Source organism: Vigna umbellata, chromosome 1, assembly GCF_029865625.1.
Source record: "Vigna umbellata cultivar VRB3 chromosome 1, Vumbellata_1.0, whole genome shotgun sequence".
Lineage (NCBI taxonomy): Eukaryota > Viridiplantae > Streptophyta > Magnoliopsida > Fabales > Fabaceae > Vigna > Vigna umbellata.
The window spans coordinates 94,303,751-94,331,257 of record NC_142165.1 but is presented as its reverse complement, the minus strand read 5'-3'; the positions used below and the strand labels follow the sequence as shown (position 1 = coordinate 94,331,257).

Here is a 27,507-nt window from a genome sequence, read left to right as displayed (position 1 = left end):
TCTATTTTTTTATTAATAAGCTTCGTAGTTATTATAAATAATGTGTTCTATCGTTTTTTTTAGATAAAGTATTTAATTTTTTGTTGTTTAATAAAACGATTACATCGGTTTAAAATGATCAGTAACTCAACGTTTATTCTAACATATAAACATTAAAAAGAAAAAAAATGGACTCGATTCAATTATAAACATTAACATTAAAATGATGCAAAAATTAGAATTGAGACACTAAAAGGAAATAAATATAAATCTGATTAATACTGTGTGAGAAACTTTAGAGGTTTCAACTGTTCATTAAAAAAAGTAAGAAGATTTTGTCGAGAAATAACTCAAATTATTGATAAAAAAAAAAATTAGAGTTGTTATTGCGGGAAGGTAAGTAATTGATGGTGAGGTGTGGCATAATTTTGCTTATGCTTTTCCTAGGCAGGTGGGTGTGAAGAGGGAAGGAAAATAATTAGTAATGGATTAGGATAATTCCATGTTGTGTCCTTTGGAGAATTAAGCACGCCAAAAAAGTAAAAGAAAGGAATTATTATTTGAAGATTAAAATAAAATGAGTAAGTTATCTTGGAGTAAAATAAATAAATGAAAGGAAATTGCGTACAAGTTTTGAAACACCAGCATGGCAACTGAAGGGTCATGGGATTGAAATGCTATTAAAAGCGCATTGAGATGGGACAACAGACTGTAAAGGTGGTGGTTGGAGAAATTATAATGCTATTCTACTCATCATTCAAGGACACTTACCCAATCCTCAAGGACTCTTCCTTATATCAACCTTAAAATATATTATAATTTAATCACCTATGTCTCACCAATTCTTAGTTAAATTCCTAAGTCAAAAACCTAATTGCTTTTTATATAAATAATTAAGATTCTTTTCATTTTTATGTTTTGATATTCTTTTATTTATGGGTTAAGGTTATATATTCATTAAGTTTTGAGTGTCTTCATTGTTATCTTTGTTATCATTTATTTTTCGTACCGTTTAATTAAATTAAGATGATACTTGCAGAAAATACTTTCTGAAAGTGTTCTCTGAAAGTACTCTCTGATGTTAAAATAAGTAAAGATTATGCTACTTCAACCATTAATGCATAATAAATAAAATTATCTACTTTATTACATCAAATTTGTGTTTATAGATCTTGGGATGTGTTTCAAATTATAAACAATCTAATAATGGTCCAACTTATATTAATCATATTTTGGTGTAAGCTAATCACTATCAAACTTAATCATTGTTTAAAAATAATTGTTTAGTTTGTAGGATACAGTCTCTTAATTTCTAAATGATTTAATGAACATTTTTTATTGTGTAAACGGTCTAGTCATAAATTAATTAGACTATCATAGAATATTTTTTTTAATTTTATTTTTTACATATAAAATCTTCTTAATTTAAGTTTATATTTAATGTATTACTTGTCTTCCGTGGATATTCTCAAAGGAGGGCAATAACAAAAAGTCATCAAACAATGTCTAACTAGAAATAATGAAGCCAAATAAATAAGCACAGTTGCAAGTACTTGAAGATGTTAGTCAAATGTCTTAGACAGAAGTTTGTAATTTTTCTGCTAATCAATTAATGTTATGATCCATTGGGACTTTAAAATGAAGAACTTATGTCTCTACTAACCAAACTCAAGTCTAACATGCCTACGGAATTTGCAAAATTCTTTTATGGATCCAAGTTTGCCGAGCTTTGATGGTTTGAGACTTGACTGTTAAACTTTATATGCATATTATCATCTTCCTAGTTAATCACATACTTTGGAATTTAAAAATTAATATTTTAATTATTAAGAAAATCACGCTTTTAGTTTAAGAACATTAAAATAAAGATAAGTAGGTATTAACTTTGATATTCGGAATTAAAATTATTTTTAAATTGTTTAATAAATGTCATTTCATGTTTTAATCAATTTATAATTAAATGTAATATTTTTAATCAAGTTGATGTTAGTGTAAAATAGATCATTAATAACACTTGACAACGATTATTTGGTGATTGTAAAATATATTTTGTAAATAAGTCAATGTGGTCTTTCTTTATTAAATTAATACTAACAATATTAGAAGGTAGTCACATCCCTTTCTACCTCTTGAATCCAACTCTTTTTCACGTTCATTTTCTTCACCTTCACCTTCACCTTCAAACCCAAAGTACCTACTTTCCACCACACCTACCACCAATGCTTCCACACCTTTCTTCCCAACATACCCTTTTCCCTTTGCTAAATGCACTCATCAAGACCAACACCAATCCGCATAACATCGAAAGTCCTTTTCGCTTAGATTTCATTTTGTAGGGTTTCTTTCTTTTCTTACCTTCTTGCTTACCGATAATGATTGCACATTTGAGTTATTACAATGTCATTTTTGTTTATTCGGATTCGGTCTATCATTATTTTCCCTCTTTGTTCCCCTTCAAAATAATAAAAATCTTAATTTTTAAACTTGACAATATATTTTTACTTATGTTTACACATTAAGTATATGAAAAGTGAAAGAGAAAAAGTAACGTTTTTATAAAGAAAAAGAAATTATGACTTTGACAGAGAAAAAACATTCTTGACAATTTTTATATCATCAAGGAAGCATTAAAGATGAGTAAGAAAAGGAAGAACAATTGATAGGAAATAATTATACAATATATACAAGTAAGTTTTACGGAGAAACATGAAATTCAAGATCCATATTTTCATTTAATTGAAATTATAAAAAATGCTTACAAGTGATATCAGAATCAAGTTCTGGATTTTATGATTCTCCATAAATGATAATTTTCTCAAGTATTTGTTTTTCCTTTCAAATTTAATATAAAATGTAAGTATTACATTCATTTTGAATTACTCCAATTATTTGTTTTCTATAAAAACAAAATGAAAAAATAGTTACACTTCTTGAATTGAATCTTCAATTGATCAATTAAGTATTTTGGGATCACTAATCATTAGTATATATATTTTAATTAAAATTTTATATATTTAATGAAATTTCTATTGATTGTACTTTATGTTGACTTTTTTATGCATATTTAATTATGGATGACTTCATATCTCCACTTTTATTTGTCACCTAAATACCAATTCAAAATACATTAAATATATGAAATGTTGATTAAAATTTGCATACTAATCAACTAAAAACAAGTAAATCTTTCTTAACGTAATATGGTGACACATTTATTTAAAAAAGAGACATTTATATGAATGTAACGAAATTGAATTTTCATAATGTACATACAAAATAGTAACTGGGATACCCTCAACAGTTGCCACTCGAGGTTGATCCGTTCCGTCCAAGTTAATCTTATGGACTAGGACCTCCTGTCATTCCCACACGTGACTTACTCCTCTCTACATGAGAACGAGTAATCATGGAATATTAGGATAAACGCCCGCTAAGCTTTGCTCACATTCATACTTTACCAATCAATAACCACTTCCTGAGATATTCCTCCCTGGAATACTCGTTCATAATGACATTATTTCATTCACATCACATTTCAAATTCCCTTACACTTCATCATTAATACATAATAACACTTCTTAGAAACTAACATGATTGAGCGTTACTTATTAACTTAAATAAACAGACCACTAAGAGTTCAAAACGGACGTCACGAAGCCTAGGCCGAGTACTAAGACTCTAGGCCAACCACCTTTTAAAGACCAACACTGTTTGACACACAATACTAATACTGATGAGAAACTATGAAGTAACAGACGCTATTGAATTTGAATGAAGACTCTCATTCTAAGAACGGTAATAATATATATTACAGAAAACAAGACCCAGCTCTTGGTTTAAGACCAAGCCTTGTAGAATCGAATGCTATAAAACGAGCAATGACCCAAGACCAAGTGCTTATCAGGAACGAGCGTTACTAAGACTGAACGCTTGGTCCAAGACCGATCATTGATAATTTACATAGAAAGATATGAATGAATATATATATATATATATATATATATATATATATATATATATATATATATATAAACAATTACTCCACACTTAGTCTTACTGAAAAAGAACGATAATGTCTACGACCTTAAGTAGTATATAATACATGAACTAAACTGTTTATGAAACCTAAAGAAGGACTACACTTAGGCCGAACACTCATTACACATATCTATTATTATAACACGATCTCCACTAACGGAATTCCTTGTAGAAGAAGAACTTAATATAGACGGACGCTCAAAGGGGAACAAAATGGTTAATACAAACTCTCGGTCAAAGTTTAACTAATCCTATATGAACGCTCGTTAACCACTCTCGACCATACTACCACCTTTACTCAGAATACCAAAGTTTGAATATCAAGTCCTATCTCAACTCAATTCACAACATATATCAGTCATCCACACAAACATCCAAATAAGCAGTACGTACATATTTCATACTCATCCAATAATTCAAACAACATATCATGCAAACATACCAACGTTCAAACAAGAATATTAATCAAATTATATAAGCTTCCCTTACCTTTATACGTAACCGAACGCTCAATGAAGCAGAATAGAGCTCCCCTCTACCAAAGAACTAACGTTCGACACTCCCGTTTTAGGAGCACTGGACCAAACAGAATAACCAGAAACACTCAGAATTATACTATCTACTCAGGTGACCAGAAATAGAGGGTTGCATGCAAGACTTAAACGAACCTACTAGAGAGAAAGAAACTCACCGGCTCAGAATCATAAATCGATCAGTTTAAACGAAAGCTCTTGTCGCCGGGAGTGTTCAGACGGTGCCTGAGAGGTGATCGGAAGAGGAAATGGTGAGGTTTTCTTAGAGAGAAGGAGGAGAAAATGGTTTCAGCAGTGTGAGGAAGAAGGAAGGTATGCAGAGAAGTGGCACGTCATTTGAAATTTGGCTTTAAATACTGCCGTCAGCCAAAACGAACGACCACTCTCCTGCAGTCACTTGTTCTCCACTAACTGAGACGCTCACTCTCTTCTTGGCACATGGATCCCACTACTTAGGATTTTGGGTGCATTTTAATGGGGTCTGACAATAATATATTTTGAGAATAATTAATAAAGTATTTTATTTTAGTAAATAAAAAATAAATTTCACAGATTTAAAATAAATTTAGCAACAACCTATATATATACACACACATTAGAGTGTAGTTTGCAATAGTAGTTGTGTAATTTGAATGGACTAAAAATTTACAACATAATATTTAAAAATTCTAATTATTCAAAAATATAATCTTGATTTTCAACAATTACTGCTTTTAGAAAAAAAAAAGTATTTTTTTTATCAATATTTAATCCATATTTATTTATAACTTTTAACAGCAAAATCATTTGTATTTTTTTAGAAATCAATGTGGTTCATCATATTTTCTAAGTTTTATAAGAAAATTATAATGTACATATTATATAATTTTAATTTTAATATATTCATTTAAAATGACGCTGACCAAAATTTAATTTTGTAAAATAAAATATTAAATTATTCGTAATCAACAGCGAGAAATATATAATTATTTTCTAAAATTATTTCTAGACATTAATTTTAAAAAACTAACTTTGACTTAAATATTTTATAAGTAATTAAAATATATTAATTACATAAAAGTTATTTTAACTTTTACACATAAAATAAAATATAAATATTGTTATGAAAACAATTTTGATATTTAAGCGTAAGCAGTCATTTTATTGTTTAAATAGAAAATCTGATATATATTTATTCATATATTTTATTTCATATATAATTAGTTGGAAAAGATATTTTTAATTTAACTAAATGCAGCCTATAATATGTATAGAATGAGGAAAATAATATTGAAACGAAAAGAAGGGTCACTTCAATCATATTCAACAGATAAAAAAGTTTAAAAAATTAAAACCAGATTAAATAAAAAAGAATAAGGTGAATGACCAAAAGTATGATTTTACCTTTAAGAAAATACAATAAATAATTGTTACTATACCTGGTCTCAAAACTCAAAAAATAAGGTGAAAATGAATTTACAGAGAATTGGAGAACATTCATCATATTTCTTTGAGGAACATATTCTCAAGTAAGCTAAAATTGCATATGATAAGAGATCAAATTACAATAAACATGTGATGAACATAACTGGGCAAAAATGAAAGAATCGGCGTTGAAGAAGAACCCATAACTTTATCTGGGTTTAAGGGAAGGTCATTACAGTTGTTGATAAGCACATATTGCCAACCCAAGATGTTTTCCAATCCTTTGTGACTATAAATCTTTCATCTCCAAATTGAACTTTAGCTCTTCTGATCTGGGTTGAATGGGAATGGGCGTATAAATGCAGAATTCATTTGCCAAACTTTGAGTGAGGCTGTCACAGTGGCCTCAGTAGCATTGTTGAACAAGAACAATCTAGCAGCTCCATAGATTGCCTTTGTTGGATAAACCCGAGATGTTACACACGTTCTTCCACCTTGAGCAAAGCTTTCAACAATAGAATGGTCCACCTAAATTATAATATAACGCCGATTCATTAGTTAATCCGGTTAACATGCATAAGCTATGAGCTTTTTTGAGCAAGAAAACAACAGAAAACTTAAAGGAATAACTCAATTACCAGCATCCGTATGGAAAACTTTTCGCCTTTAAGTACTGGAACAACGCTCCCAAAGATTTGCTTGCGAACGTCATTTGCCTGAGAAGACCTACCAAAACAATGTACCAGATTCTTCAATATTGATTTTTTGACAGTCTAGTATGGATAACTTTCAAGTTCAGAATTAACAGATAGTAGTCTAATACCTTGATTGATCAGAGCAAAAGGAAGTCCTAAGATTTCCATTTCTTCCTTTAATGACATAGAAATACACAGGAGTATACTCAGAAAGCCCCTCATCGGCCAAAACCAGAAGACCAAAAGGTCCCAAGGCACCACGTTGTGCAGCTCCACCGCTGCTACTGCATGTGAACTCCTCATTGGATTCAGCTGTTTTCTGTAGGGATTCCGTGTCTATCTCAAACTCCGCAACAACGTCCAACTGTTGCATTGGTACACACAATGTCACTTAACTCAGATTCAACTTTGTTCATGTATAGCTAAAAATTCGACAGCTTTAGAAACTTGTTATATATCATGAACACAAACCTGTGTGGCTGTTTCAATATCTAGTGACAACACTGACCCTGGTTTTGCCTTCAAACTTTTGAATTTATCACTTCTCAATCTCAAACTCTCCACCTCAGCAACAGGCCACTGAAGTAAGTTGCTGCCAGTCTTCGTATCAAGCCTCACAGTTCTTGGAATACTCTGTACAATCAAAATTTAACAATGCTATTACCAACTAATTATAAAGTTAAAAACACATGTACACATTGAACTAAAATAACACAGTTTTTTAAATGAGTAAAAGTTCAGTAACAAACTATCATATACGATAAGTTAACTCGTTTTTACAATATTTATCCTAAAAACCATACTTATGATTTTATATTGATCAATAATCGGAAATTCTTAGGTGTATTATATAAAAATTAAACTTTTATATCATATATAAATGTACCTGAACTGAAGCCCAGCCTTTGGTAACATCTGCATATTCACTGTCAGATTCTCCAATCCAACCCCACAAAATTCTCCTGTTCTTGTTCTGATCAAAAAATGTCTTGGATGCATAGAATATTCCATAGTCATACCTTAAACCAACACCAACATCATTCTTAACATCATCTGGTGTGAACAGAACTTTGTTATCATCGTAAGTCCCTATGGCGTAGTAATCATGTCTATCATCATCCAAGCTGACCTTCATGACATGCTTGACCTCAGCCCCATTAACAGAGGTATCCAATCCATTTCCATTTTTCTTGGACACAGGGAAGAAGTCGACACACTCCCACATGCCAGTGCCAGGGACAGCTCGAAGCAGCCCCTCCTTAAGCTCAAAGGTCTTGAAGTCCTCAGTGTCATAAACCAAAGCAATGCCAGTTTTATTAAGCTTGGATCCTATGGTTATGCGCCACTTTCCTTCAGAGGTGAGCCATGCAGTTGTAGGGTCACGAAAGTCCTTGGCACCAATGCCTGGTGGTGGGACCAAAACCGGGTTCCCGGTGTGTTTGATCCAATCCAGAAGCAGAGGGTCAGAGGGGTCAGCAGGGTATGCCAGGTTTTGAACTTGCACTGACTCATTGGTGGAACCTGTGTATAACATGATGATTTCACCATTTGGTAAGATGGTGGCTGAGCCTGTCCACACGCCTTGCTTGTCATACCATTGATCAGCCACCATTGCCAATGGAAGGTGAAGCCAATGGATCATGTCCCTTGACACCGCGTGTCCCCAAACTATGTCACCCCAAACTGCACCGTTCGGATTGTATTGGTAGAAAAAGTGATACCATCCCTTGTAGTACATCGGACCTGAGATGAATTCAGGGGAGGAATAAAACCAAGTCAAATTAGATTTCTTTTTTAAATATACTTTTACTTCTCCTAAAATAAAAAGGCACGAGGTTTTATTTATTTATTTTATTATAAATATTTTAAACTAATGATTTTATTTTATTTCCATTTTTTTTATAAATCTCACGTCATCTTATTTCATTTTATGTTATTTAACTCCATGTCATATATTCAACCTTATGTGGGCCCTCTGGCAATGCCAATTTGCCACGTTGTGTTGCGTTTGGAAAGTTAATTGCTTCTATATTAGTAGTAATGGATAATTTTGTGAGACTGATTGTTAAACCATTACAATAGGATGTCAAAATCCAATCGAACTCCCTAGACCCCGCTAAACTTTAACTCGGTCCCAGTATTTATGTGGCTGCTATTAATCAGTGCGTTCCGTTCAAGGAGACAATTCTTTATAAATGAAAATGGTGACAATTCAACGCAAAATATTCAAATCGGAAAAAAAAAATTAGCAACGAATTAAATCGAATTACGCAAACTTTGCAAGGTGGAAGAGTTCTTACCATTAGGATCTGAAGCAGAGCAAATCAGGTTCCCCAGTCCAAGCCACAGTCATCCAACAAAAAAAGATAAAATAACAGGGACAATAGTTAGCATGAGATAAAATACATATACAAATGGTACAAACATCCACACCAGTATTCACAATTTTTTTTTTATTCAAAGAAAACATTCCGACAAAACGGGATTTGACCCCATCAAAAACTCTTTTTTGAAAAAAAAGATGACTCTTTATTGGCTAAACCTTGATTAATTATCGTCCTTCTCACTTTTGACATGACCTTTTTCCAAGTAGAAAGACCCACGGAATCCTAATTCATATTCCTTTTTCGTTTAACCACAAAATGGTATCTCTAAAAAGTGAATTACATAAAACAAACAGACGTTTCGATCGTAAATAATTTCTACTGTAGAGACAAATTATTACACGATACGAGAAAACTATTCAGGCTAATCCAATATCACACATAATCAAAACGTTCCATCTTAATAAAATACAATAAAGTGTCACCTGGATATTGGTTAGGTAGAAGTTGAAGACAAGAAAAACGTGTTGATTTCAAATCGTAGAATTTTAGTTGGGTTAGAGACGAAGCAAGAAAACCAAAAGAATTACCGTTCATCCAGTTTTTCTCTGGCTGGAAATGAAAAGAAGTTCTCTGCCAAGACAACATGCTATTGTCCCAAGGAAATGCTTCGGAAGCTCCTCCTTCACTGGCGAATAACAAGTTCGATGACTTCTCCGACACCCCGGAAGAAACACCCCTTGAAACAGGGTACCATTGGGAAGAAAGCAGCGATGTGGGACTTTGGTGATCTTGTTGATGGTTGGATGTAGGTGATGAAACGTGAGTATGAGGCACGCCGGAGGCCCTGTAACCCCCATAGGCGACGAGGGAAGAGAGGAAGAGCAAGCCGCAAACGATGAAAAGAAGGTCCTTGCGAGTGGTTGGGGTTGGAGCGGCGTGAGAGGAAGTAGGTAACAACGGTTTATGATGTTCCATGGTGAGAAAGAAAAGATGAGGGACAGAGGAAGTGGCTGTGAATGAAAGAAAGAAAAGAAAGAAAGAGAGAAGGAGTAATCGGGTATGGTGTGTTATGAGTTGTTGGGAGAGACAGCATGCATGTGTGTGGGGATTGGTTTGGGTTGGAAGTGTGCAGAAGGTGGGTTCAGAAGTGAATGGGATGAGAGAGGCTTTTCCTCACGTTGCAACATTTTATAGGACTCGGATCCCAGAGTCTGAAGAAAACCAGCACTGATAGGGATATCAAAGACAGATTTGAACACTAAAAAAAATAATTTCAAAACATTTTTTAATCAGAAAAATGTATGTTTTTATAAAATTTTGGTTTCTTATAATTTGAAAAAGTATTTTCTCAGAATGTCTGTGACATGAAACACATGAATTGTGATGAGTGGATGAGGTGGATGGGATGGGGCCCCCAGGTGGAGGTTCGGACTCAGACATCTATGTCGGGGACATCACATGCATAATTGGAGTTCAAGGTCCTACAATTTTCCAATGCAATGATTCTTCGTTGTCTTTTGTTTCGTTCTTAGTTGAAAATTAAGGCTGTGGTTAAGGATGGTAATTCGGCAAATTTTTGTACACTTTGGTTTGGTTAATGTGTTTCGAAAACTTTCTGCATTTGGATTCATATTTAGGTGGTAATTGTTTTAATAGGAGTATTTTTTTGTTTAAGAGTTTAATTATATACCTACATTGTACTCGTCTCTTACATTTTGATTAACGAAAGAAAAAGATAAACTGATGTGTAAAAACAAACGCTAAACGATAAAAGATAAAAGGACTTTATTCAAGATTGGTAGTTAAGAGCTTATTTTTCGTTATTTTACTTTTCTTTCAAGACATTTCATAAATTAATATTTACATGATAGAATTTGTAAAAGGTAAATAATAATATCGCAGAGATGTTTCTACAATGCTAAATTTGTTAACTTTTTTTTACCAAAATTGATTAATTAAAACTATATTATTAAAATTATCTTCACACTAAATATTTGCTTCTATGGACGGAAAAACGTGAGAGAGAATAAAATACAAGAAAGAGAAATAAAATTACTTAATTAAATGTCAAAGATTAAAAATAATTAGAAAGTGAAATGCTCTTTTTATTATTTTTTAGCTTTTAAATTATCAATTTTAAATAATAATAATAATAATAATAATAATAGTAATAATAATAAACACCTATAATGAAATATTATAAGTGATTTACAATATATTATATGTATGTGCTAAATAAATATCATAATAGAGCAGAAATTAAAAAAAATTGAAATCAGCTAGACCTCTTCAAATTATAGTCCATCCTCTCTCATCCCAAATTTGACACTTTCTTGCTGTCAGCTTAATACCAAAAATGTAAGAAATTATTTGGGACAATTAAATTTTTTTCACATGTACAACGTGTATCATGAGAGTTATAACCGCTAAAAATAGTTAATTGATAAAAACTATTACCGAATTGTTTGTATAAGTCTTTCTATAAACAAAAATAACAAAATATCATTTCTACTAAAATATTTAATTTTCTATAAGATATAATTTACCAGGAATAACATTTTTCTAATGAAACTTTTATTACAACTGAAAAACATACAAATATTTTTTAAAAAATAACTTAAATGTTATTTTTAATGCAAATGTCATTTTCTATAAATAAACAAGATAAACGTGTTTTTTCTTCTTCTGAATTTTGATTGTGGAAAAACTAAAATATTTTCTTCCATCAAACGTTCCTTAAATGGAAAGACCAAAATTCAATTAAATTTAAAAAATAAAATTAATCATATTAGTAAAAGACTTTATTTAGAGGAATAAAATAATAAAAGTAAACTAATTAAATAATCATTCGAGGGAAAAACTTAAGACATTCAGTTGATATCTAATAAAACTTGAAAGCTTTCAGAGTTTTGTTTGGAAATATGTGAAGTTATATGAGGTGGAAGGATAGATTTAAACTGATATAATTTGTTTATATTTTTAGTTAATTAATATATTTTCTTGCATGGTTTTATTCCGAAATTTTCTATTGATATTAAAATCTATAATAAGTCTATAATATCTATTTTTCTTAAAATGCTCAGAAATAAGAATATTTTTTATAATAATAATATCTAATACGAATAATCTATATAATATAGGATTATAATTGGTTGATTGAATAAACTAAATAGACAATTTTATATGTAACTTTTAATAATGTAAGAGTAAACATAACTCATATACTAGTAAAATTGAATTCAGTTTTATTAGTGCTTTTGAAATAATCAAAGAATCAACTGATTTCATCTTATTATAATTGCCTTTACTTTTGATCTCATAAAAGCCATTCTCAACAAATCTTGAAACTCATAAAAATTAATAAATATTCATATATTAAATTGAATAAAAAAAATTATCATTATATTCATCAGTTGACGAGTGAACATATAGATCAAACAAAGTTTACTGATTGTTGAAAGATTTATAAAATCTCCTTGCAAATACATAAAAGTTTACAACTTATGAGTAAAAAATCTTATTAAATTTTGACATGAAAAAAAAATTGACTAAAAACTTAATTTTGAAAAAGTAAAATAATTTATTTAATAGTTTAAAAAAATCTAACTTGTTTTTCAATAATATTTTTTCTTCAATGCTAAATCTCACCGAATCACGAATCCAAATTATGTTGTTTATGGAAAGGTGGCTGAGACAATTAAGGCAATGAAAAAGTACTAAGAAATAATAGGTATAAAGAACTGAAAAAGAAAGATAACAGGAACTTACGTGTTAACCGTGTTGGAATTGAAATCTAACCAAATCATTCAATAAGAATTAGTCTATCTCAAGTTTTAGTTTTGTCAAAAACCAACAGTTTTTTTCTTCTTTCCTTTCTCTTTTCTTATTATTATATTAGCTGTTTGTTTGTAAGATTTAATCAACCATGAAATAATATTTTAGTTTTTAAATTTAAACACAATGGTACATTTTAATTTTAAACTTTAAATATATTTAAGACTTAAAAATATATTTAACTCTTTAATTAATAATATACTTATATTACGAATGCAAAATCATACTTTTCTTTTTCAAAATATAATAAATATATACTTTAGTTATATACATACTCCAACGTCTAGATCCATAACTAATATTATATATATAAGAGGTATCTATTTTAACATTTTATATAAATGTTATATTAAATTCCAGAAAATGCACCGTCAGATTATTTTAAACATAATTATGAAAAGAAAAGAAGACGTGAGAAACTAAGCAAAAGTGTGATGAGCATTCCAAATCTACATATAAGAATATTTGAACTAGCAATAGTTTATTGGAGGGGCGTAGGTGTGTTTTAATGTATATGAAGGCATGATCTTCTGTATGACTACAAAAACTTTAGATCTACTCTGCTTCAATATAATAAACGTAAATAAACTCATTTAACTTAACTGTCTTTTTTTTTTTTAAATAAGAGTTTAAGATATTATGATAAGATATACTTATATTACTTTTTCAACATTCTCCTTGTAGAGTTTCAAATAATAACATCCACCGTGATGCATAATGTTTATCTCGATGGATAATTTTCATTTAAACATATAACTACTATCCGATGTTTTAAATAAACTTCCACATTGTCTTCTTTTTCTCAATATATAGTTTAGGTATCTAATCTTAATACTTTCACATCAATATGCTTATGAAATAATTGAATTATTCTAAACTAAAATAATTGGGTTGAAAGTGAAATTCTCACTTTTTAAAAATAAAATAATTTTATATTTGTAAATAAGTTTCTATATCAATTTTAAAATAGATTTTAAATCCCAAATAATTCAAAATCATAGATAACAAATATATATTGAGATATTACACATCACATGATGTGAAAATTACACTCAAGTTTTAATGGATTGCAATTTCTATTCAACATAATAATAAGTAATACTATAAATAAAAAAATATATTTAGTATCTAATCTTTTTATATGAAACTAGCGTAAATGTAGATGTTTTGTATCCACATTTTTTAAATATTCATATTATATTATAGGTTAATAATATATGTAAATTGATTAAGTTATAAGAAAAAACAATAATAACGAAAGTAAGAAATAACTAAATATGAATTATAATAAAGAAATAAAAGAGAAGAAAAATATGATAGTTTTATAGAGAACATTTCAAATTAACAATTATTTCTAAAAAAAATCAATTAATAATTATATGTTTTAAAAAATCGGTTAATAATTATATCATAAAAAGTAAAATGATAATAAAATTTGTTTACACAACAAGAAAGAGATATCATTTTTATATGTAGAGATAGATAAATGCATAGATGAATAAACATTAATTAAAATATAAAATATAGTTTGACACAATGTATAATTTATTTTAATCATATATATTTTACATAATTCAAAAGTGCATACCTAGAAGTGTATAGCATTAAGTAGTACGCTCAACTTAACTAACTATTATATAATATTTATTTGATTTACTACATTATATTTCACGTCCTTTTGTTTTTCAACTCTTAATAAACGCATACCATTTCTTATAAAAAGAAAACCTATGTTAGCCTTTCCAACTATAAATGTCTTTAATTTTAAAAAATATCTTAGATTTGAACAGATACACTAATTTTTAAGTTACGCTGACGTTTGTTGCTGATAGTAAATGACATGCAATTACATTCAAGACATATAGAAACATTATACCTCTACTCTACCCTAAGCATATACTAAATATCACAAATTGGTTTATTTTTTAAAATTATGAATAACTGCACATTTTTTAAATATAGAGATTCCAACAATTTTTTAATTTCAAAAGTTTTGGTAAAAAAGGTATGCTAATTTTAAATCATTTTATATTAAATCCCACTTATAAATTGATATTATGTTGATTTATATTTATCAAAACTCATTTATTTTAGAAAATATGAAATTAAATTTAAAATTTAATATAAATATTTAAATTTCAATTACAAATGTGGCTGCAACAAAATGGTTAGTGTAGAATAACAAACCAAACCAAGAAGGTTTTTAATACGAACGTGTTCCTTTTAATTTCTACTAAATTAAACTTACCAAGCAAATAAAAATAACAAATAAAGAGAGTAAGGTTGAGGGAAATTTGCATAGATAATTTTATACTGGTTTGGATCTTACCAATCTCACATCCAGTCGTTTATGTCAAATCAAGATAAACAGTTCACTACTCACAAAACAATTACAAATTGCAAACACAAAGAAACAATTTGTAAAAATTTAGAAACCACCTCTCTTGTTACCCCAAGAGATGAAAGTCACTCCCCTTATAATCCACAAGGGATGAACACCTTCTCTGATCTTCACAAAGGATGAACACCTCCTTCGAATGTTTCACGAAGGATGATAGGCTTTTAACTTAGCAACAACAACAACACTCAATCACACTTCCTGTGAAAGTTCTCGCTCTATGCCAACACATCAAGTTCTCAAAGCCACAACACAAGGTTCAACAAACCCTATAACCGCACACTACAGATAACATTTTTCAAAATACACTTATTTCGTATTTTGTATTTAATATTTTACAATGAGAGTCTCCGTCTGAAAATTCTTATAATTGCTCATTATAATCAATTATGACTGTCATAATTGATTATTGATAATCGATTATTATAAATTGATAATCAACTTGAGTATAAAATGAGGTTTTCTGATTCAAAATAAATTTTAACTCAACATAAGGCAATACATAGAATCAAATATAAACCACATCCTATACATAAATATACTAAACTATAAAAGTTTTAATATAAAAACAAGTCTTCTAAAAAATCTTCCTGCAATAAGAGCACTTGAGACTTGACTCTGAGATATCATCAAAATTTCTGCTCTTTAGCTTTATGCCAATAATCTCCTCTTTTTGATGATGATAAAAAATATTTTAATTTAAAGTTTTTTGTAACATGTAGTGATCTGTAACTCATACATAACATAAAGAAGAGAGATTATTAGACAAAAGATAAATATAATTAAGCCCTTAAACATATTTCTCCCCATTTTGATCATTATTAAAAAAGGCTCTATGTTTGATATAAAAAAATTTCTCCCCTTAAATATAAGAACTCCCCTTAAATATAAGAACTCCCCTTGAATATAAGTCATAAACAAATAAATAACAATTATCATAATTTTTATTAAAGGGAAACAAAAGACATAATTCAAAACATAGAAAATACAATAAATTTAGAAATCATAATAAATAAATAAAAACAAGATAAAGAAATAATCCTCTTTATTGAGTAACTTAAAGAGAATTAAATTGCATTTGATTCTTTAAGGAAGAAACATAAGTAGTTAAAAAAAATTATCAAAATTTTCTTTTCAAGTTAAAAACTCCCCCTTAATTTGACAAACCACACTTTACCAAGTTTTGGTGCACACCCAAAAACTTCTTCCTTAGTTTTGAAATAACCTGCAAAATAGAAAAAATAATATTTTGGTACCCAAAAATACTTATTTGGGTCCTTTAAAGTTAGAGAAAGATTATTTTATAATTGGAATCCATGCATATATTCCATTTGGAACACCATAATGTTTTATTCTACATTTATTTGATGTATGGCCATTTTTCATGCAATAAAAACAAGTAACATCATTTGGGTTCGTATAATTTCTATTTTTATAATTATAATCATAATAATTTTGATTATAGTTTAGAACATACTTGATTTTATTTTTATAATTATAATCATTATAATTATATTTAGGAACATTTTCAATTTTATTACCATAATCATAATTATAGTAATTATAATTGTATTTAGGAACATTTTTATCAACCTTTTTAACATTTGAATTATTTTTACTTTTAGCATGAGTTGTTTCTTGTAATTTATTCATATTTATGCAAAATATACATTCATCATTACTAAAAAAAATTCATTTTCTAAATAGAAAATTTTATTTTTTAAATCTTTATTTTCTTCAAAAATATTTTCAAAGTTTAATTTTAAATTTTTATTTTCTTCAAAAATATTTTCAAAATTTAATTTTAAATTTTTATTTTCTTCAAAAATATTTTCAAAATTTAATTTTAAATTTTTGAAATCCTTTTTCAATTTCTTATGAGCTTTATCTAACTTTTCAGATTCTACTATTAAAGCAGCATAAGTTTCATGCAATTCATCTTCACTATATTGACTATAATTATCAGAATCGCTAGATGTACTTACTTGGTTTCCAATAATGTCGTCGTCTGCCATCAAACAAATGTTTGCTTCTTCGTCAGATTCGCTCAGATCAAAAATTGTTTCATTGTCATCCTCCCATGCAATGTAGGCCTTCTTTTTGAAGTTTTTCTTTTCTTCACCCTTATTTTGATTTGGGCAGTCAGCTTTTAAATGCCCCCTTTCTCCGCAACCATAGCATCTATAGTTTGAGGAAGATCCTTGATTTTCTATCTTTCCGTATTTGAATCTTCCTTTGTCTTTTGATTTCATGAACCTGTTGAGCCTTTTTATCATGAGTTTCAAAATTTCTTCCTCATCTGAGTCTTCAATTTCTATTTTGTTCTTGCTTCTTTCTACCTCAGATTTTAAGGCTAGAGTCATTTTTTTCTTAGTTTTTGCTTCTTCTTCATCTAGTCTTCCAAGGTCAAGTTTATGCTCTCTCAATTTCCCAAATAATACCGCCATAGTCATTATGTTGAGATTTTGTGACTCAGAAATTGCAGTCACTTTTGGTTGCCACGACCTGTCTAAAGATTTCAATATTTTTATGTTAAGCTCATCATTTTCGAAAGACTTACCTAGTCCTAATGAGATGCTTAACAATGTTGGTGAAGCGTTTCTGAACGTCTGAGATTGTTTCTCCTTGCTTCATCCTGAACATTTCGCATTCTTGGATTAAGGTATTCTTTCTCGCTCTCTTTACGTCATATGTACCTTCGTGGGCCACTCTCAGCACTTCCCACATCTCTTGAGTGGTCTTACAAACAGAGATCCTGTAAAACTCGTCAACGGTTAAAGCAGATGAAATAATGTTTCGAGCTTTCACATCATTTTGAAACCTTTTCTTTTCTGCAGCAATCCACTGAACACGGTGCTTTGGTTCCTGCATACTGTCAGTAGGAATAGACGGACCAAATGCAATAACTTCCCAAATATCACAATCAATAGACTCAATAAATATTTACATTTTTACCTTCCAGAATGCATAATTTTCACTTGTGAATAGAGGTGGTCTATTGATAGAAGCACCCTCTGCAAAAGTTTGATATGATCCTGCCATTTGAATAACTATCAAATCAAGCTCTGATGCCAATTGTCAGAGCGGCTGCAGCGGAATGGTTAACAAACCAAGAGGGTTTTTAATACGAACGTGTGCCTTTTAATTTCTACTCAATTAAACTTACCAAGCAAATAAAAATAACAAATAAAGAGAGTAAGGTTGAGAGAAATTTGCACAAATGATTTTATCCTGGTTCGGATCTTACCAATCCTATATCCAGTCGCTTATCTCAAATCTAGATAAACAATTTCACCACTCACAAAACAATTACAAATTACAATCACAAAGAAGCAATTTGTAAAAGTTTAGAAACCACCTCTCTTGTTACCCCAAGAGATGAAAGTCACTTCCTCTATAACCCACAAGGGATGAACACCTCCTCTGAATCTTCACAAAGGATGAACACCTCCTCCGAATGCTTCACAAAGGATGATAGACTTTTAACTCAGCAACAACAACAACACTCAATCACACTCCCTGTGAACGTTCTCGCTCTATGCCAACACACCAAGTCTCAAAGCCACAACACAAGGGTTCAACAAACCCTATAACACTTATCACCGCATACTGCAGATAAGATTTTTCAAAATACACTTATTTCGTATTTTGTATTTCGTATTTTAGAATGAGAGTCCCAATCTGATTTATAGAGATCTCACTCAAGGATACCTCTAATTAACGTGTGATAATCAATTATCCAATTATGATAATTAATTATGCATTTAATGAATACACAATAGTAAACTATAAAATGAGATTTTCTGATTCAAAATAAATTTTAACGCAACATAAGACAAACAATACATAGAATCAAATATAAACCACTTGAACTATAAAAGCTTTAATATAAAAACAAGTCTTCATGAAGATCTTCCTGCAATAAAAGCACTTGAGACTTGACTTTGAGACATCATCAAAATTTCTCTGCTCTTTAGCTTTATGCTAACAACAAAGTGTTTTTAATATAACTTAAATTTCTTTTCAATCCAATTATTTAGATTTATATTAAACTTGAATTAAAATTTTAAAAATGCTACATTCATATTTACCTGTAATGTTATTAAGCTTCATCAGCACATATGAGAAGTATATTTTTATAATTATATAAATAAAATGATGTAATACTTATAAATTTGTCAACAATAATCTTTATTAAATAATTTATTTTATTTCATTTTTAACTTCATTTTACTTGTATGAAATATTCAAACTTCATATCTTGTCCAACACTTTTCTTTAACTAAAAGTTTGAGTTTGATCTTGTATATAGGCATGATACTATTACTATAACATAGTGTGTTTATACCACTTAATTATTGCAAAAACCTCAATATCTTATTTAACAGATGAATCAGTTTTATTTGGATTGAGGCATTCAAGATCGTAGTTTTTATTACTTGGTCTTGCATATAAGAGTTGATTTTGATTGAAACATATTTTAATAATGTAAATAAACAAGCATTAAATGATGAGTAATGTTGTACAAGAATAGTTTATTTTTTTGTAATGAGGAAGTTAAGCTTAACAAATTTAATTAAATGCATTATTACAGTTCAGTGAGAGAGGTGGGTTGAAGTTTGGAGTTTACCAATAATTTGCATCACTAAACAACAACCAAAAAAACTATATATTGATTCATAATCTGAGGTTGAAAAAGAGTTTTCCCTATGATTGTGATTAATAGCTGAATGACAAGTGTGAGTCATTGCTGAGTCAGATGGTCCATCAATAATGCAACTGTCAACACACATTACCGTGGCTTTTCTATTTACCAAACATTTTGGTGACAGTTTTAGGCCATACGTGAAGGATCATCAATTAGCTCCTGATTAATCCACATTCACATTATTCTTTCATTTTCTCTTTCTTGTATTTTCTGCTTGTGGCTGACATTCTTTTCCCCTCAAATAATGTTTCTCATTATCATGGTCAACAATAATTTTCATTGTTCACGAAGCCACCAAAGAAATTAAGCAGACAAAAGCAGAGGCAGATCTTAAGGTTTGGCTCTCCCTGCGTTACAATTAATGATGTAATTGATATGCCCTACCAACCAACCCAGTTATACTTTGACATAAATTTTGTTGCATGTTTCCACAATCCACGTGGAGCAAATGGGTGGTGTTGCAGCTTCCACATGCCTCTCGGGAATTACTATTTGGTATGATTACATTTATTCAATAATGTTTGATGCAACCAATGAGTGAATGACTAATTAATTTTGATCATATGAACCTGTCCTAGGGCAAGCTAATCACGACAATTTCTAAGCACATAACCTTTTGTTTGTGTTTCAGTATATATACAGATAATGTTCACTAAGGGACACCGGTGTCAATTAAATTAACAATGTATGGCCACCACACTGAACCAACATCAACATGGGATGATTCAGAGTGCCAACTAATTAACATTTAATAGAAATCGTGATTTTATTTTTTTAGAATTTACATCATCATGAGTGTTACATAGAATCACAGTTTTTGGACTTGCTGCTCAATAAACTAGTCGATAATAATGAAACAAATTGTTGAAAGTTGCTGAAAATTCAAAATTTAAGAGCTGAATTAAAATTCAAAGCTTCACAAATCAATCATCTGTTATAAGTCTTCCTTTCAAAAAAGTAGTTGATACATAATAACATAAAAGGTTACTTATGCACGCGATGATTAAAAATTAAAAATTTATTCTTGAAAAAATTAAAATAAATTTGAAAGAAAAAAGGGTAAGTATGATACTTTAATTATACATAAGTGAAAATAAAAATAATTAATATTAGATGTCAAATTTTATAATTTAGTATGTTCACAACATTTAAAAAAAATGGATGAATTTGATTAATATCGAACCGTTCAAGAAGATGACTGACTGCAGATTTTAAATATACAACATTACTATTTCAGCTTTATTTGAATGGATAAATAATAAATTATTCATAAATAAAATATAAATGTTTGCTTTTTATTTCATTAAAGAGTTATATCTCATTAGAGACTCTATTTCTTTTTTATTTTCTTAATTTTATAAAATAATTAAAATATTGTTGCGTAGTAACATTACATATTTGAAAAGGTAACAAAGTGATGATTAAATCTAATCAATCAAATTATTGATTTTGTATTTTATTCTTTTTATTTTTGATTTTTTTCTAAATAGAAGATGCTACTATTGTAAGATTCAATAGTTGAAAAAGAAACCCTGTTGCATAATCAAAAGAGAAATTTATTAATAGGCATGCTACCTTCGAGAAAGAAAAGTTTATATTAACACATATTCAATTGAATGATTGTTTAAGAATATAGAAGTGTTGTTGAATTAATAAGTGTCTAAAGCATATTCAATTGAATGATCGTTAGCATATTTTTTTTTCTATTTAAAATTTAATAATTGTTTAATTTATTTTAATATATTTTAACATATCAAATCAAATTTTATATTATTATTATTATTATTATTTCACTTTTTTATTTTTTATTTTTTATTTTAATTATTTTATTTTTATTTTTTAATATAACTATTATTATAATATAAATCATATTTTGATAATTATTAAAATATAAAATTACATTAAATAATATTTAAATTTTAAATTAAATTAAATTATTATTAAGGTGGTGTAGAGTGGCTTTGGTAAGAAAGAAAAGAAAATAAAAAAATATTTATTAAGGTGTCTTTAATAAGAAAGAGAAGGAAATAAAAATATTTTTATTAAAATTAAAAAATAAATCTTTTGAAAAGGTTGAAGGTGCAGATTGAGATGTCAGAAGATTAAAAATGGAATTTTTGGAGATGGAAGATGATATGTTGGAGGTGTAGGATGAAACACTCAACATTTTTATATGATTCAACAAAGGCATCTTAAATGTGGCCCAATTTGCTGTGGCTCAAGCGTGGTTACTAAGCAGCAGGTGTTTCTTCCTACACCCCATAATTTTCTTGATTACCTCCCGTTCACTTAAAAGTAAATTTTCAGAATGTTTTACATTGTGAGAAACTCATTTCTGAATGAATAAAATGTAGTCTAAGAAATTTTCGAAGTTCAAGAAGTCAGATCTTGGCACCCTTGGAGGGTGGGTTCTTGCACCTTACTTTATAGGAGTATCCGGTTTTATTTCAAGTTAAAACTGAATTGAAGTTCCGGAAATTTAAGTGAATGGTACACGAAAGATAAAACAGTATAAAAATATCTCTCTTGAAATAAAACAAGTCATATGCAACTGCAACAAAACTGAAAAGATAACCAGAAGTGCATTTAGGAATCGCGTGCTTTATATTAAGGAAATTGTTTAAGGGTTCAAAGGTCAGAGGGAAAGAGAAAAACGGAATATCCCCTTCATCTGTTCGCTACTACGTTTATTCCATCAGGAAAAACACTCTTTCGACAAAAAGACAGACGTCAAATCATACATTTGGTGGTGGCCAAATTTTCTCAAATAGATCTTCCACCCGCTTTGCTTGATCAGCATGGCCATCCAGTCCAGCAGCCAAAAGCTGCACAGCTGCAGGCCCCATGGCATTTACCATGCTATCATGGTCCCATTGAACAAGCTGAATATAAAAGAATGAAAAATTATTAGTAAAGCTGTCCGATTAATTAGCAAATATGACAAACTTCAGAACAAAAATGAGATTTTATTTAAACTATCCGGCTGATGATTGAGGTGAGAAAGGAAACTGGAAATAGCGTTATTGTGGATGGCAGTACGCTCACATTTCGTATTACATTGGCACTGATAGAAATCAAACTTTCAAGCCAATAAAGTGACCGAAGTTAGGGTCGGTTGATTTCGATTTTCCTGAGCCTCTTGATGGGAGACATAACACCTTGTTGAAATAACAACATTAGAGAACAGACAACATGCAGTTTGAAGTTGCTCTTCGTGTAATTGGTTTTTTATTTTCCATTTGAGTAAAAGGAGCAATGGGCATGCCACCATGTTTTTGAAATTATGAGGTGGGCGGACATATATCGACGCCAACTTAATTTTGCAGTTTCAACTAAATTTCTACTTTGTAAAGGTGAAAAGCAAATGAAATCAGAAGCTGAAACCATACCTCTTCCTCACGAAATTGGTACGTTGCAGCAGACTGAGGGGATAACCTCCTAACAAAAGAGTACTTCTCATCAGGAGAAGCAACAGACTCTTTGAGAGATTGCAATACCTTTAATGGAGCGATGATATAGTCAACCCTAGACAAGGAGGAAAAAGAAAATAAATTGATAGTATATCATACAAATAAAACTTCGATCAGGTATTAAATTGGATCTGACTGAAAGGAAGTCTTCGAATACCCCAGAAGACTAAATAGATCCTGTTTGTTGCGAACAGCGGCTGCCATCAACTTTGACTTATGTCGATATTTGTGAATATAATTGTAAGCTTTTGTCACCTGAAACAATAATAATGATTTCAAGCAAAGGTTTTGTTGGTGATCATCATAACTATTTTTAGTAAAGATTTGATTCTTGCAATAGCCAAGCTGTTTTCCACAAATCATATACCAGTATTACTGACTTAAACTGTGAAAAAATAAATTACCTCTATATCTACATTTTCACCAGGAGTTTTATAAGTTAATTTTTATTTGATCAAAAGCTCTAAGTTAGTATTCACAAAAATAAACAAATTTCAATTCTAAGAATAGAGCAATAGGCAATTAACAAAAGAGTATTATTGAAGAACATACTAATGCCAACCCTGGATCCTCTCCTCTTAGCTGGGCAGATTCTATCTCTGCGTCACCAGAATGATTACGTGCCCAATCCTGAAAAATTACGAAGTTTAAAAAGAATACCCTAAAACTTAACCTGTTAAACACTCTTATGACACAAATAACGAAAGAAATTACCCTTATACGACCAACAAAAATTTGAATAACAGATGCACCAGCTTGAGCTGCAGCAGCGGCTTGAGCAAAACTGCCGAAATAGAACCATCCATAGAAGGATTAAAAAAAAATAAAAATAAAAAAATAAATCAACGGAATAACTCATAACACTAGATGCAAGGTTACACAAACTTAGATCTTTGAATTCTAATAACAAACTGGGAAATTTTTTCACATCAGTAGTCATTATCCAAACATGTAATTTTCATTAAAGGAAATAATTCCTTTTTCCTTTCGACGTAACAATACGCATAACATTTCACAAAATTTCTAGTAAGAGAGCATGATTCCATGCTTCATAGCATTAGCCATACGATATTCAAATTGGTGGTCCAGAGTCAAAAAAGTGTAACGATTGTACTTCTAACAAACAATGACTTCAATTGACCATGTTTTTAAGGATAGTTTTGCCACACTCACATAAAATGTTAAAAGATAACGGTCAAGAAAAAAAATCATAAACAGACTTGCTAATATTTTAAGCAACTTAAATTTAACATCAAGAAATCGTAGTAATAAAGCTTCAGTATTATTTTTTCCAATACATAAAATATCTGTGTTCAGGGGAAAGATGGCTTTTATTTTTCTATTTATGGGAATATGACCAGAACTTTGCATTAATTTATATATTCTATAAGTTCTGTTACACGGATAGTGTTTCATTTATTGTGAGATGATTGAGATGTCCACATACACCTAGATTCGAAGCTAATATGCGCAACATCAACCTACTGCATACTAGCAAATTTATCATTGCTACGGAATAAAGATATATAAGATAAGAGATTCTGCTGAAAAGAAACATCAGTTCATTCAAGCTCAGATGAAACCATTTTGAGATTAATAAAAGCAACAGTGAAACTATGCCCTTGAGAATAGTGAGCATGCATATCAGTTGAATAAAACTCGTTATGGATATAGCTTACCAAGATTGCTGAATTTTTTTCTCTTATAATAAAATATACCATCGTAAGATTCATGAGGTTTAGAGATAACATTGCAATGTATTAAGAGCATTCAAAACAGAAAAATTGGTGTACTACACATAATAAAAAAGATCCAAGCCTTTTAAGCAGTATACTAATATGGCTTCGCACTTATACTACCTCGAGAGCATTTTAAAAATATTTAACAAAACTACCTATAGACAAAGGTCAAATGTGTTTGTATGCCTTCAGATTCCAGCAACCTTGCAGCCTCTATTCCCTAAATAAAAGTAAGCGCTTCAGTACATGAATCAAGCATCAGTATATCTGGATTCAGCTAGCACTACAATTCTATTTTTCAGATTACTCACTTGCCAAGTTGAAGGAATTTTAAACAACAGACGTTCAGGAGGTACATTGCTATCATTGTACAACTTTAACAAGTCATGCACCTGTAAAATTTGATAACAGTAGCATTAGATTTCACCAACTCACAACACATATGTATTTTGTCATTGTACTGTACAGAGCGACAAGGACTCACAAAACGTGAAGCTTGTTTCTAAACGGTCAAGCAGTCACTCACAGCTTAGAATTTACAGAGAGAAAAAGCGAAAAGGAAAAGAGAGTCAGAGAGAAACACCTATCTCCTCAGTTTGGGCATTGCCTATATGAGAATGATGTGCAATCAACTAAAACAATTGGTTTCCTACATCTGGAGCCAAAATCGAAACTGTAGCTCTTACTCATGACTAGTATAGATAACTTAATAAGAACTATATAATCCTGAGAAATTACAAGACCTGTGATTGGAACCTGAGAAAGAAGCGATGGAACTACAAGTGTATAATTCAACAAGGCAGTAGAATTTGAACATAATAAGTTGTCATGAAACATGTCAAATACCTTCCTGATAATGGCGTGCGTGTCATAAGCAAGCCGCGCATCCACCTCTGTGGAAACACGGCCAGGGACAAGCTTTGCCAAGTCACTACCCACATTCGCGAAAGCCTACAGTTTCAGGAACAAATTCGCAAAACAACAACAGATAGATTAGACTCAAATGAGCATCACAAGTTATCAATAAATCAAAATTAAAATGAAAAACAGAAACAAATACCTTGTTGACAAAACAAGACACTCGTGCATTAGGATTTTCAATTCCATAACACTCAGAATCAGCCAAAGCCATTTCCACAGCATTCTATAATAATAATAAAAAAACGCGTAACTCGTTAAGTCAGACTCGGACCGAAATGCACTAGTTAGGTTTTCCAAAGATTGAAATGCACATGTTACCCTAAAAATGGTATCTGGAAGGCCACATATTCCCAAGAGAAGCGATGAACTGACAGTAGCAGCAGTTGGAGGAAATCTGCAGCAGCGTATTCTCTCTTTGATTAACAATCAGATCAGAACTCATTCAAATTCCATACGAATGAAATAAAAAGAATAAAACAACATTACTTCTCGAAATCATCGAAAACGACGGTGTCGGGGACGATCTCGCTGAAGGCGGACACAGCATCGAGTTCAGTGGTGGAAGCTGAAACAGAAATTGCGAAATGAGAGAAAAAGGAAAGCTCGAAATGAAGGAACGAATATGAATATATATATTATATAATGTGATGAAATTATGAGTTACCGATATTGATAGAGGAAGCAGAAGCGAGAGTTTGAGGGTAGGACCTGCGGGAATTGCAATGGATAGTTTTTGGGGAAAGCGTGGAACGAATCGAGAAGTAAGAAGTCGATCTTCTTGTTGTCGAGTGAATGGAAGCTGCAGAAGAGAGCGTCGTCGAGGACGGAGTTTGCAAAGTGAGTGACATTTTGAGATGAGATTAAGACGGTAAGCTCCGTTACCACTTCTGAATTAATAACTGACAGTAATAGGCCAGATCCACATCCAAACACATTCACCTCTCTAATTTTGGACACCAATCGTGTCAGATTTATATTTTTTTTTCTCTGCTACCTATCTTTGTAACAGTTTTTAAGCAATACCTCCCATTTTAAGCAATTCCTCCAATCACTTCTATTTAGTTTAATGAAATTACAAGTTAACTTTAATTAAACCCATGTTTAATTTTGTTTTGTATTATTTTTCAACTAATTTCCTAATTGCAAAATATAATTGTTCAGATAATTATCTCGCACAATTTTCCTTTATTTTTCAAACACTCTCACGTTATTAAATGTTTAACAGAATAAGACAGTGCAACGTAATTGTCGTTATATTATATTATCTTTCATTTCTTATTTCTGTTTCTATTTCTTTATGTATTTCAAATAGATACCAATTTAAACTCGAGCTTTTTCTTAATTTTTTTATTTAAACTCAAATTAGATTATATAGATATATATTATATTTCAATACATTCAAATAAATCTACCTTTATTTACTAACAAGCCAGTAATTTAAATAATATTAACTTCAAGGAT

At 30.2% G+C, this 27,507-nt stretch overlaps 3 protein-coding genes across 4 annotated transcripts; all 3 read right to left on the bottom strand.

The window, feature by feature from the left end:
- Positions 1-6,051: 6,051 nt before the first annotated feature.
- LOC148206858 (acid beta-fructofuranosidase) lies at positions 6,052-10,174 on the bottom strand. The gene is made up of 7 exons (XM_088104848.1): positions 9,564-10,174; positions 8,950-8,958; positions 7,536-8,392; positions 7,121-7,282; positions 6,778-7,013; positions 6,593-6,680; positions 6,052-6,482 (listed from the first exon to the last, which is right to left on the bottom strand). Exons 1-7 carry the CDS (start codon positions 9,949-9,951, stop codon positions 6,273-6,275), a joined length of 1,950 nt encoding a protein of 649 aa, XP_087960974.1. The 5' UTR covers positions 9,952-10,174; the 3' UTR covers positions 6,052-6,272.
- A 7,590-nt stretch (positions 10,175-17,764) lies between these two features.
- LOC148206857 (uncharacterized) lies at positions 17,765-18,250 on the bottom strand. Its single transcript, XM_088108988.1, has 2 exons — positions 18,164-18,250; positions 17,765-18,073 (listed from the first exon to the last, which is right to left on the bottom strand). The coding sequence occupies exons 1-2, from the start codon at positions 18,248-18,250 to the stop codon at positions 17,765-17,767; spliced, it is 396 nt and encodes a 131-aa protein (XP_087965114.1).
- A 4,229-nt stretch (positions 18,251-22,479) lies between these two features.
- Positions 22,480-26,995, bottom strand: LOC124845518 (uncharacterized). 2 transcript variants are annotated; one of them, XM_047322620.2, is made up of 12 exons: positions 26,711-26,987; positions 26,533-26,611; positions 26,365-26,440; positions 26,186-26,269; positions 25,972-26,076; positions 25,437-25,517; positions 25,281-25,345; positions 24,101-24,170; positions 23,939-24,016; positions 23,544-23,641; positions 23,306-23,441; positions 22,480-22,798 (listed from the first exon to the last, which is right to left on the bottom strand). In XM_047322620.2, exons 1-12 carry the CDS (start codon positions 26,892-26,894, stop codon positions 22,652-22,654), a joined length of 1,203 nt encoding a protein of 400 aa, XP_047178576.1. In that variant the 5' UTR covers positions 26,895-26,987; the 3' UTR covers positions 22,480-22,651. The 2 variants fall into 2 exon arrangements, with proteins under 2 accessions (XP_047178576.1, XP_087960973.1); XM_088104847.1 differs by lacking the exon at positions 22,480-22,798 and adding an exon at positions 22,839-23,074 and having other exon boundaries at positions 26,711-26,995.
- Between the last annotated feature and the right edge of the window lie 512 nt (positions 26,996-27,507).